This window comes from Pristiophorus japonicus, chromosome 18, assembly GCF_044704955.1.
Source record: "Pristiophorus japonicus isolate sPriJap1 chromosome 18, sPriJap1.hap1, whole genome shotgun sequence".
Classification (NCBI taxonomy): Eukaryota; Metazoa; Chordata; class Chondrichthyes; family Pristiophoridae; genus Pristiophorus; species Pristiophorus japonicus.
The window spans coordinates 91,306,582-91,319,664 of record NC_091994.1 but is presented as its reverse complement, the minus strand read 5'-3'; the positions used below and the strand labels follow the sequence as shown (position 1 = coordinate 91,319,664).

General features: G+C 43.2%; 1 protein-coding gene across 1 annotated transcript in view; it reads right to left on the bottom strand.

Moving 5' to 3' along the window:
* ints11 (integrator complex subunit 11) overlaps window positions 1-13,083 on the bottom strand; it is a 41,074-nt gene that overhangs the window by 13,094 nt on the left and 14,897 nt on the right. Inside the window, exons 8-12 of the mRNA XM_070860334.1 lie at window positions 9,659-9,797; window positions 6,393-6,457; window positions 2,667-2,856; window positions 784-867; window positions 587-676 (exon numbers count right to left, since the gene is read on the bottom strand). Coding sequence (XP_070716435.1) covers window positions 587-676; window positions 784-867; window positions 2,667-2,856; window positions 6,393-6,457; window positions 9,659-9,797 — 568 coding nt within the window. The remainder of the gene's footprint in view (window positions 1-586; window positions 677-783; window positions 868-2,666; window positions 2,857-6,392; window positions 6,458-9,658; window positions 9,798-13,083) is intronic.

Genomic DNA, 13,083 nt, shown 5'->3' with positions numbered 1-13,083 from the left:
AGGAGGGCTACTAAATTCAGAGATTAGGCACCTGAGCTACAAGATCAGACAAGGAAGCTGGGAATGTTACACTCGGGGAATAAAAAGGTTAGGGGCGATCTTAGTGAAATTTTTAAGACTCAAAATAAAAGTAGATAAGTCATGAGGGCTTACATATTAGAATAATGAAAGATAGCGGCGAGGAGTTGGCAGAGGCAGTAACCATTGCTGCACTGTCATCCTGCAAATGAAATTAAATCAAAGCTCCTTCTGCCAGATCAGGAGAATGTTAAAGATCCCATGGGACTTTGTGAAGAAGTTCAAGGAGTTCACCAGATGTCCTAATAAATTGCTTCCTCAATTAATACTGCCAAAAAAAACCAGATGAACTGGTCATTCTTCTCATTGCCATTTGCCGAGTCTTGCTTGCAACAGTCACTACACTGCAAAGCAATTCACTTTATGGGAACCATTTTGATAAAGTATATAAATGAATATCTTTTTGCTTTGGGACTGGCTAGGTGGACCACAATGGTCAAATTCTGGCTCTGTAACATCCCGAGTGCCTAAAAGCACTATTCATTAACGTATGCAAAGCAACACTTACAGTTTGTCGCCCCTCCATTTCAAGTTTCCGTTGTCCACTTAGGATTTTATGTCCCACCGTTCCTTGTACACAATACCCTGGCATGATGACCTGAGACAACAAGTGCACATCTTAGAGCCCAGATGATATATAGTGTAGAACTTAAGTGAGAAAAGGCATATGTTGACGTCTCGGTGTGTGGATCTGTTTGCTCTTACCATGTTTTTATCATTGCCTGCCCATTTCCTGAAAATCTGCAGAGACTGCCCAGCGTGAAGCATGCCTGGTGTAGCAAAGACAACCTGGAAAAGTCAACCTTTATTATATGACTGACTTCATGAAGTATCACATTTTTAATTTTGACGTCAAATTTCCAATATCAAAGCACTATTATGAAAATAGTTAAGTGTAGTGAGTGAACAAATCAAAATGCTAAAGTCAGCTAAAATACAATGATAGATCGTAATTAAGGACAGGTAAACATTTCTAATACAGATAATTCAGAAATTATGGCAACTGTCCATAAATGCAAATGATCAACCACAACCCCAAACTGAAGCCCAAGTTCTGGCTCTTCTCAATTTGTGTTGTTGGGTGTAGAGCAAGGTACTGAAACATGGTGAGACTTCACCGGTTTTAATTCACGATTGGGCATTTAAGCTCCAAGTAGGATTTTGTACACATGGAACCTGCAGAACAGCTTTATCAGAGTCTGACTTTCTTTCCAAAAGCACAACTGCACATTTGTGAATTCCCATGTACCAGTATAATAGCATCGGCTCCTTCGCTAGCTCAGTGTGTAAACTACTCAGCCATATAGACCAGAACGTCTCAGGCTTGGTCAATAGTGAGTGAGTGAATCTCATTAAGGTGGTAGCTGGGTCGCCACAACTGGCTTCAGTGCCAACGGCCACCAGTGTTCCTGCCCCTGCCGGAGAGTAATGTGTGGCTGTTGGGCGAGTACAGGGATGGGTTTGACAGGTATGCCCTCTGTGGTTGAATAGGGGGTCTGCCAACATTCACACATAAAAAGCGTTCACGCTAATAAGCTGCCAACGCCCATGGAACTACACCTTCAGTCACTGACTCTAGAAGAGGATAGAAGAATAAATCTGAGCGTTGGCTCAGATTTGTTCAAATAAATCGGAGCTAAACTAGCTAGAGAATCACAGAATTTTGCAGCACACAAGACTACACAATGGTCCATTGCACCAGAAAGACCTATCCACTCAGTACCATTATCTTGCTCTGTCCTCCTACCCTTTTAAATGTTGTTTCCAAATAGTTATCCACTTCCCTTTTAAAACAGTTATGTATTCTGCTTCTATCACGGTTCCTGATAGGGTATCCCCCCTCTTCACAATGCACTGCATAAAAGGATTTCTCCTAATCTCTTCCTTCATTCATTTGGTCATGATCTTAAATGAAGACCTTCTAGTTCCCAACTAAATGACCATTGGGTTAGTAAAATCAAGGCAGTAATGCTTTTCTTTCTCCTTTTCATCTTATCAAAATTCCTCATAATTTTGAGCACCTCTACCAAATCCTCCCTCAACCTTCTCACTTTTGGTGAAAAGAGCCCCAGTTTCTGTAGCCTCCATTTGAAACTAAACCTTCTCACCCCGGTAACATGGTTTCCGTACAATTTGGGTTTCAAAATGATCCCATCATAGGCAGTCCCTCGGAATCGAGGAAGACTTGCTTCCACTCCTGAAGTGAGTTCTTTGGTGGCTGAACAGTCCAATACAAGAGCCACAGACTCTGTCACAGGTGGGACAGATAGTCGCTGAGAGAAAGGGTGGGTGGGACTGGTTTGCCGCACACTCTTTCCGCTGCCTGCACTTGATTTCTGCATGTTCTAGGCGATGAGACTCGAGGTGCTCAACGCCCTCCTGGATGCACTTCCTCCACTTAGGGCGGTCTTGGGCCAGGGACTCCAAATACCTCATGAGTGACTGTAGGCATATGTAAGCTTTCATAGTTCAAAATATGAATGTAATAGATCAAACATGGGAAAGGTAAATGTTTTCAGAACCAAACATTTCTGTACACAACCAAATTAAAAAATCAAAACAACAGAGCAAAATACAACAGCACACACCATTGGTCCAGGGTTGTCAGCATAGGTCCTATCAAACGCCTTGATGTGCTTGAACTCAAACATGTTTCTCTGCACAAACGTCTTCCTAATTTTTTGATTGGTCCATGTAATGAATAATTTATAATAATGATTGGCCTTCTCTGTCAGTCCAGTGGAGAAGTAAATGGGTGCCTTCAAGTTCATTCTCTCCCTGCATGTAGAAATGACAAGCACATTCTGAAACAGTCTTTATTAGTTACTGTATTATCATGGATGATTTAGCTGTAGTAAATCATCTTCCTCAGGCTGTTAAGCTATTTTGGTAGAATCCAGAATAATGCAAACTATACATGGGTTTAATGAACTAAATGGTCTTTCCTCATTCAGTAAGCTGTGAGGATATTTCCAATCTCTGCCTGGGATTGTTGGTTGTGCTGCTAGAAACGTCTTTATAGTTGCAAATTAATTCTCGATTCATCTCAAAATCTGAGCTCCTTTTGTCATTATAGATGTAGGCCTCAGCCTTGGCTCAGTGGTAGCATTCTCACCTCCGAGTCAGAAGGTTGTAGGTTCAAGCCGCAATCCAGAGACTTCAGCACATATCTAAGTACTGAGGGAATCCTGCACTGTCGGAGGTGCTGCCTTTCAGAGGAGACGTTTGTCCAAGGCCCCATCTGCTCTCTCGGCAGGACGTAAAAGTTCTCATAGCACTATTCAAAGAAGAGCAGGTGAGCTCTTCTGGTATCCTGGGCAATGATCATCCCTCAATGAACACCACTAAAACAGTTTTGTCCATTGCTGTTTGTGGGATCTTGCTGTGCACAAATTGGCTGCAACATTTCCTATCAGTGACTGCATTTCAAAAGTACTTCAATACATGTGAAGCACTTTGGGATGTCCTGAGGTTATGAAAGGTGCTATATAAATGCAATTTATTTTTTTCTTTTGAATTTTACATCTAAGTTGGCAGGCAGCCAATCAATGAGATCTAGATCAAGAACAATTCCATGGTCGATATGGAGTCATGAAGAAGCTTGGCAGTATAAGCTTGCAACTAGAGTCTCCAACCAAAATTGTGACTCTTTGAGCTGCACAGTGGTTTCTCGCTCACCTACTGCTGTTGTACCTTCAAATAACACCTTACAAAAACAATTTTAGAACCAGCACTTAAGCTCAAACCTAAAGCCCGAAAGCCCCACCAGCGACACCCATCCCGAGAATGAATATTGTAAATTTATTTCCGTAGTTCACAACCCTGAACTTCAAAGGTTTTCTGTTACTAGTGGATCTTCCAAATGTTGGTTCATGGTGATTGGGTCAGATTTTGCTGTAGCAAGGCATCTAACAACCTCTGCCATTAGGGTATCTGGGACCTGAGTGAGCAGGGAAAGCAACAGGGTATCTCCTCAACCAATGAGATTTAAGGATTCGGAAATAAACACAGGAGAATGAGGGTGAATTAAAAGGGAGTGCATGCAATGTAAATCAGGTACAGAAAGAGAAATAAAAAAGGGGAAAGAAAGATTGGATTAGAGAAAGAGAAAAAAAAGAGACAAAAAGGAAGTAAGAATTTTAAAATAAATTTACATATCTAAAATCTCCCTGAAAAATTTAAACCCTGAAGGAATGAAACTCCACACTTGAAAAAGTTAATTTTCAGTGCCAGATGGGTCGATTGGCAGAAATTAATCATTATCCCGGTGTTAAACGGGCACTTACATTGCTAATTACTAGTGACGGGTTTAGTTTGTATCTACTGCGCAAATGCAGCAACTTCATGACATTCAATGCATTTCAATGGTGAGGCAGGCAACAAGATGCCGTTATTGCGAAGCTAACTATCGACACAAATCAGACAGCAACTTTGGAATATTCGCATTTAACCACGCAACTGCCCCTCTCCTGAAGTTGCTGTACCATTCACGCATAATGGGGAACGCCATTAATCTCACTGTTATTTTGACTGCAAATTCTGGCCCAATGCGTTTTAATGATGGGCTGTTAGGCCATCTAATGTACAATTAATATATTTAATACAATTATCATATTAATACATAATACAGCTAGTCTTCTGTGCAGTCAGTGATGGAGAAAAATTCAAAAATAAAAACACATGCAAATGAAAGAGGAAATGCTGGGCTGGGAGGAACTGTGAGGAAGCAGGGGTTGGGGAGAACCCACGGTTGGTTTGTGGGAGACAGTAGGTGCAAAAACCAGACCTGGATCTGTGAACTGGAAACACTCAGTGGGGCTGGGTCTTCCGTGCACGGAGGTGGGGGGAGATAGCATTAACATGTGGAGGCACGGAAGGCTTGACTATGGAGTTCATTAGGACTCGGTTGGAAGTCTTGGAAGCACGCAAGAGCACTGAGGTTCAGCAGAACTTCAGCAAGACCTATGGTTTGGAGTGTGCAATCATGGGAGGTCAGAGCTCCTGGGGTTTGGTAGCTCTAGAAGGGAGGATCTTGGGAGTTAGCGGCAGTACTCCTATTTTCTAAAGTGCTCTTGGACATTTTTTTATAGCTTTATATCTACCTCCTCTCATACTTTCAAGAAATTATGCATTTGAACACCTGGGGGGGGGGGGGGGGGGGGACAGAGTGCATTAGAGGCCAGAGTCAGAGGAACGCTGGGGGTTGAAGAGTTGGAGGAGGTTACAGAGATAGGGAGGGGTGAGTTTTGGATGAGCTGAAGTTTATAGAGGGTGGAGGAGGGGTGGCCGGCCAAGACAGCATCGGAACAGTCGAGTCTGGAGGTGACGTGGCATGGGTGAGGGTTTGGCAGCAGATGGACTGAGCAAGGAGGCAAAGGCAGGTGATGTTATGGAGGTGAAGTAGATTCATCTTTGTGATGGAGTGGACTGGAGTCGGAAGCTCAGTTCAGGGTCGAATGGGGCGTTGAGTTTGCAAACAGTCTGGTTCAGCCTAAAACAACGGCCGGGGAGGGGAGATGGAATCGATGGGGGGGTGGAGGGGATGGCTTTGGGCTTAACTGGAGAAAATTGTGGTTCATTCAGGACTGAATATTTGAAAAGCAGCCTGACAACAGAGAGGCAGTGGAGGGGTCGGGAGAGGAGGCGGAGTGGTAGAGGCAGTGGAGGGGTCGAGAGAGGAGGCGGAGTGGTAGAGGCAGTGGAGGGGTCGAGAGAGGAGGTGGAATGGTAGAGGCAGTGGAGGGGTCGAGAGAGGAGGCGGAGTGGTAGAGCTGGCTGTCGGCAGCATACATGTGGAAGCTGAACCTCTGGCTGTGGATGGATGATGTCGCCCAAGAAAACTTTTTTTAAAAGCTGTATCACATTTAACTAACGGCAGAGAGAACGGGAGAAGCGAAGACAGGTGAAGGGGAAGGAAAATGTTTAAAACAGTATTTTTTGCTACACGTTACATAAAATATATCATTTGAAACATAATCTGCAAGCAGTTTAAAGTTAATACTGCAGTAATAAAGTTATTGCTAACATCTGAACGGCTTTATTTGATTGAGCACCAAGGTGAATTAACTGATATGTTTTGTAGGTGACTACGCCTGCAGTGACCCAAGGGTTAAGGCAGGAAATCTGGGCAAATACAACTGACTGCCAGCTGGATTTCATAACTTTCAGAATTTTTGTAAACTTGGACAGCAAATGGTGGTCTGAATAGTTTCTCCCTCTGTAACCAACATCCGCCCACTGCCTCTCTGCCCTCACAGAAAATAATCTCCATCATCTTTAACCACGCCGTTTCTTTGAAAGCCGACAAAAATTACCAGAAGGTTTCCAGTAGGATGCAGAGCTCCTGGGCTCGTCCGAGGGCAAAGACAGGAATCAGCACCTATTGAAATGAAGGCCTGTCAAAATTCATTCGTCACAACATTCTACGTTTAGTTAAAAATTCTAAACAACCATTTTTTAAAAATAGTATTACATTCATTGACATTTTATTCACAGGGCTTCCCTGGTTGCCCTGTGGGTAAAGGTACTGTTGGGTGCAGCACTAAGCCAGACGGACCATTGCATCCCAGTTTTACTTGCCGGTCTATGCTGAGAGTTAGCTGATCTTAGTCAAACTGCTGCAGTTAGCCTCAGAAACCAGAGAAAAAGCAAAGGAGGGGGGAAAAAGCCAGGGATTCTGTTCCGAGTTGCTGACTCCTGTTGACACTAGGTTCACTAGGTAAATTCCAGAGATGAGGGGGTTGGCTTATGAAGATAGGTTGAGTAGGTTGGGCCTATACTCATTGGAGTTCAGAAGAATGAGGTGATCTTATCGAAACATATAAGATAATGAGGGGGCTCGACAAGGTGGATGCAGAGGATATTTCCACTCAGGGGAAACTAAAACTAGGGGACACAGTTTCAGAATAAGCGATCGCCCATTTAAAACTGAGATGAGGAAGAATTTCTTCTCTCAGAGGGTTGTAAATCTACGGAATTTTCAGCTGTGCAGGCTGGGTCATGGAATATATTTAAGGCGAAGATAGACAGATTTTTGAGCGATAAGGGATACGGGGAGCGGGCAGGGAAGTGGAGCGGAGTCCATGATCCGATTAGCTATGATCTTATTAAATGGCAGAGCAGGCTTGAGGAGCCAGGTGGCCTATTCCTGCTCCTATTTCTTATGTTCTTATGACATGTGGCTGAGCGCAGATGTCGGAAGAGGACAGGCTGAGGCTCAGCTGTGAGGTCGTCCTCAATGCAATAGCCTGCGCTGATGCTCATTGTCTAGACTCGCACACTGGAGGCCGGCTGGCATATGTGGAACATAGGAACAGGAGGAGGCCATTCAGCCCCTCGAGCCTGCTCCGCCATTCAATTAGATCATGGCTAATTTGTACCTCAACTCCATATCCCTACATGTGGAACCATACAGCATGAGCCAGTGCCTGTAGGAGGAGGGAAGAAAATGAGAAAATCTCAAGAAACCATTTTAAATGAATAAAAATATCAGTCACCTGACAATACTTGGGGGAGGGGGAGAAATCGATCAATGGTTGTGCACTGGAAGACGGCTTAACAACCGCATCTACAAAATGTGCATTGGAGGCAGACCTCAAAAGAATTGCTGGTCATTGTTGGAATGTTTTTACGATGATTTTAAAGTCAATCTATCCCAACATTAACCATGTCTCTATATATGAAAGGTCTAGGGAACGGGATACACATTAACCGTGACTCTATATATGAACAGGTCTAGGGAGCGGAATACACATTAACCATGGCTCTATATATGAACAGGTCTAGGGAACGGGATACACATTAACCATGGCTCTATATATGAACAGGTCTAGGGAGCGGAATACACATTAACCATGGCTCTATATATGAAAGGTCTAGGGAACGGGATACACATTAACCGTGACTCTATATATGAACAGGTCTAGGGAGCGGAATACACATTAATCATGGCTCTATATATGAACAGGTCTAGGGAACGGGATACACATTTGGCCTAAGCACTTGCTGTACGATAAACAAAGCTGGTAGCACACAGGCAAAGGCTGAAAAGATTATAAGCTCTGGCCTCAGCTAAAAGTGCAAAATACATATTGCATAAGCACAGGCCAAGGTTGTATTGTAGTAGAAGAATAGAACCAGGTCCCCTTTAACTTCAGGGCGTTCTCGAAGGTCAGGAGCAGTGCAGCCATGCGGAGGGCCTGGAGGGCGGGAGCTGGTCACTCCAGGACTTATGGAGCGTTCTCGGGGGTAGTCAGAGCCTGGGATCCAGGTTGGATTATTTGCATGTCATTCAATATAAATGAAAGACCAATTCAGTGACTGTAATAAAGCTTGTTATTATAAAAACCACTTGTGTGTAAATCATGAGTGGAGTTATTGTTGCCGGACTAACAACCCTTTGTTGCGATGGTAACCACTAAGAAATCCCCTAACAGTCACCATGCAAGTGAACAGTGGTCAGACACTCGCCCACACGGGGGAAAAGAACATGAGGGAGTGCTGGAAACTGCGGAGAAAATGATCAGGAGCTTAACCTCGCAAAGTGATTCAATCCTGCAGTGCTTTCTTCGAAACAGCAGAGTTCCACTTAGGTTTCAAATCATGAGTAAGCAAAGCAAATCCTTAAAACAATTATTTTCAATTCTGCCATGTGATAATTGTAGAAAACCTAGTCTGTGACTTTCCAATTTCCACGGTCGAGGAGAATATGCTGATCCTTTCATTTATTATTGAATTGTAAAAGATTCGCACTCACAGACAGTGGTACATGAGATTAACAGATTGGATCCTCTGCTGTGTAGATGACATGTTACTTGTAGATATATACACTCAAGCTCCTGTACAGTTACACACAGTTTTCCATACTTGGGTGGAGCCTTTTAAGCTGCATTGCTCACCTCACCCCCTCCACTTCCTTGTTCCCCATTTCCCCCCTCCTCCTCTCCCGCTCTCTCTCTTTCCCTTCCCCGCCTTGGCCCAACTGTCCCCCCCCACACTCCTGCCCTTGTTCAACCTGCTTAACTTGTCTTTCAATCCCCGGGTACAAAGCCACAGGGGATCCACTAGTACTATGTAAAAATCTTACATTGCCACGCACGTCATGTCAACCGTTTCATTATAAATACCACACAGTTAGTGGAAATTGCAGCAGCACATGGCAAGTTTGCATTGGCAGTGTCCATTTTAAATGTGGACACAGGTAGTTGTAATAGTATATATAAAAATAAGGGCAGAATGTAGAGCTTTAAAATGGGGAATGAACTGCGTCTGCACACCCTGGCTGAGGACACCAGGCTGAGCTGATCCTATCCTCACCCAACATCAGCACACAGGGCCTGCAATAGCCACTTGATCCAAGGGCACGGAGGCCAGGGATAACATTAAGGCTGTGATCAGTTAACTCGCCACAGACCAGGGACCGAGCCTGGAGACGACAGGAGAGCTGAGTTACTCACTGCCTGAATCAGTTGAGCCATCAGCAGGGCTGAATGTTAAAAGAATTCTGAAAGAACAATAGGTGGAGTATTCAGGAAAGACAGTTACTTTTGGCCTATTGCAGAGTGCAATATTTACGTCATACCTTTCCACCCCTTTCGATTGCATCATGCACTTTCTTCAGAAAGTCTCTTTCTCGGCAACGCTTTGAGTCTCGGATTGTAGTAGCATATGTAGATTCGGAGATGAATAGGTCAGGACGACATTTGTCAATCCAAGCAGCCCTAAAACAAGGAAAGGCAAGTCAGGCTTTGACAAATTGCTTTCTTTTAATTATTCAAATCATACAATCATGGAATCATGGAATGCTACAGCTCAGAAACAGGCCATTTGGCCCATCAAATCTGTTTTTCTCTACATGAGCCACAGTCTATCATAGAATCTTACAATGCAGTAGGAGGCCAATTGGTCCATCGCGCCTGTACCGGCTCTTTGAAAGAGCTATCCAATTAGTCGCACTCTCCATAGCCCTGCAATCCCACCTACCCACTCACTCCCCATATACTTTCATTTTCTTCTTTTTCCAAGAAACTATTTAATTTGTTTGCATATATGCCCTTAAAGAATCATTTTACTTATATATAAAAAACCCCAGGATTATCTGGTCATTATCACATTGCTGTTTGTGGGAGTTTTCTTGTGCGTACATTGGCATCCGTTTTTCCTGCATTACAATAGTGACTACACTCCAAAAGTATTTCATTAGCTGTAAAGCGCTTCGAGACGTCCTGTGGTTGTGAAAGGCGCTATATAAATGCAAGTCTTTCTTTTCAGGTTGTGTTATACTTGCGAGATGAATCCAGCAAGATATTCTCAAACTATCAACAAAACACAAGTGAGGTTTCACAAGCCTTTGAAATTACCTGAAAAGTTTTCATTATTTAATTCATTGATAATGAAAATAGAACTCAAATTAGGATGAGGAAAAGCACTGTCTCTCTAGCTAGATGTCTTGCTGAACTAACAATGAAACAACTGACAACATGTTAAACAATTCATTCTCCAGCTTCTTTTCAAATCATCTGGAAGAACTCAGGAAGAGATTCAGACATCCATTTAAACCATGAGAAAATACACCCTTCCAGTTGTGAGCCAGCCTGCCAATCACTCTGACAGAACTATACTGATGGATGTTGGGAAATTATACACATGCTTCAGCTGTGCCACTGCCCTGAACATAAGAACATCAGAAATAGGAGCAGGAGTAGGCCACACGGCCCCTCGAGCCTGCTCCGCCATTCAATACGATCATGGCTGATCTGAACATGGACTCAGGTCCACTTCCCTGCCCGCTCCTCATAACCCCTTAATCCCTTATCGGTTAAGAACCTGTCTATCTCTGTCTTAAATTTATTCAATGTCCCGGCTTCCACAGCTCTCTGAGGCAGCAAATTCCATAGATTTACAACCCTCTGAGAGAAGAAATTCCTCCTCATCTCAGTTTTAAATGGGCGTCCCCTCATTCTAAGATTATGCCCCCTAATTCTAGTTTCCCCTATCACTGGAAACATCCTCTCTGCATTCACCTTGTCAAGCCCCCTCAATCTTATTTGTTGCGATAAGATCACCTCTCATTCTTCTGATTTCCAATGAGTAGAGGCCTAATAACCTCCTCAACCTTTCCTCATGTCAACCCCCTCATCTCCAGAATCAACCTCGTGAACCTTCTCTGAACTGTCTCCAAAGCAAGTATATCCTTTCATAAATATGGAAACCAAAACTGCACGCGGTATTCCAGGTGTGGCCTCACCAATATTCTGTATAACTGCAGCAAGACTTCCCTGCTTTTATACTCCATCCCCTTTGCAATAAAGGCCAAGATTCCATTGGCCTTCCTGATCACTTGCTGTACCTGCATACTAAACTTGTGTGTTTCATGCACAAGTACCCCCAGGTCCCATTGTACTGCAGCACTTTGCAATCTTTCTCCATTTAAATAATAACTTGCTCTTTGATTTTTTTTCTGCCAAAGTGCATGACCTCACACTTTCCAACATTATACTCCATCTGCCAAATTTTTGCCCACTCACTTAGCCTGTCTGTGTCCTTTTGCAGATTTTTTGTGTCCGCCTCACACATTGCTTTTCCTCCCATCTTTGTATCGTCGGCAAACTTGGCTACGTTACACTCGGTCCCTTCTTCCAAGTCATTAATATAGATTGTAAATAGTTGGGGTCCCAGTACTGATCCCTGCGGCACCCCACTATTGATTGCCAACCCGAGAATGAACCATTTATCCCGACTCTCTGTTTTCTGTTAGTTAGCTAATCCTCTATCCATGCTAATATATTACCCCCAACCCCGTGAACTTTTATCTTCTGCAGTAACCTTTTATGTGGCACCTTATCAAATGCCTTCTGGAAGTCCAAATGCACCACATCCACTGGTTCCCCTTTATCCACCCTGTTTCCAACAAATTTGTCAAACATGACTTCCCCTTCATAAATCCATGCCGACTCTGCCTGACCGAATTTTGCTTTTCCAAATGTCCTGCTACTGTTTCTTTAATAATGGAGTCCAACATTTTCCCAACCACAGATGTTAGGCTAACTTGTCTATAGTTTCCTCCTTTTTTTAAATAAGGGCATTACATTTGCAGTTTTCCAATCTGCTGGGACCTCCCCAGAATCCAGGAAATTTTGGTAAATTACAACCAATGCATCCACAATCCTTGCCGCTACTTCTCTTAAGACCCTAGGATGCAAGCCATCCGGTCCAGGGGATTTATCCACCTTTAGTCCCATTATCTTACCACCTCCTTAGTGATTGTGTTAGGTTCCTCCCCCGCTATAGCCCCTTGACTATCCACTATTGGGATATTGTTAGTGTCCTCTACCGTAAAGACTGATACAAAATATTTGTTCAGAGTTTCTGCCATCTCCATGTTCCCCATTACTAATTCCCCGGTCTCGTCCTCTAAGGGACCAACATTTACTTTAGCCACTCTTTTCCTTTTTATATACCTATCTTGCTATCTGTTTTTATATTTCGTGCTAGTTTACTTTCAAAGTCTATGTTCCCTTTCTTAATCATTTTTTTAAGTCACTCTTTGCTGGCTTTTAAAAGCTTCCCAATCTTCTGTCCTCCCACTAGATTTGGCCATTTTGTATGCCCTTGTTTTTAATTGGATACCGTCCTTTATTTCTTTAGTTAGCCAAGGATGGCTATCTTTTCTTTTACACCCTTTTCTCCTCACTGGAATATATTTTTCTTGAGAGTTGTGAAATATCTCCTTAAATGTACACCACTATTCATCAACCATCCTACACTTTAATCTATTTTCCCAGTCCACTTTAGCCAACTCTGCCCTCATACCTTCATAATCTCCTTTATTTAAGCTTAGTACGCTGGTTAGAGATCCAACTTTTTCACCCTCCATCTGAATTTGAAATTCAACCATGCTATGATCACTCATTCTATAGGGATCCTTTACTAGGAGATTGTTTATTAATCCTGTCTCATCACACAGGACCAGATCTAAGATAGACTGCCCCCTGGTTGGTTCCGTTA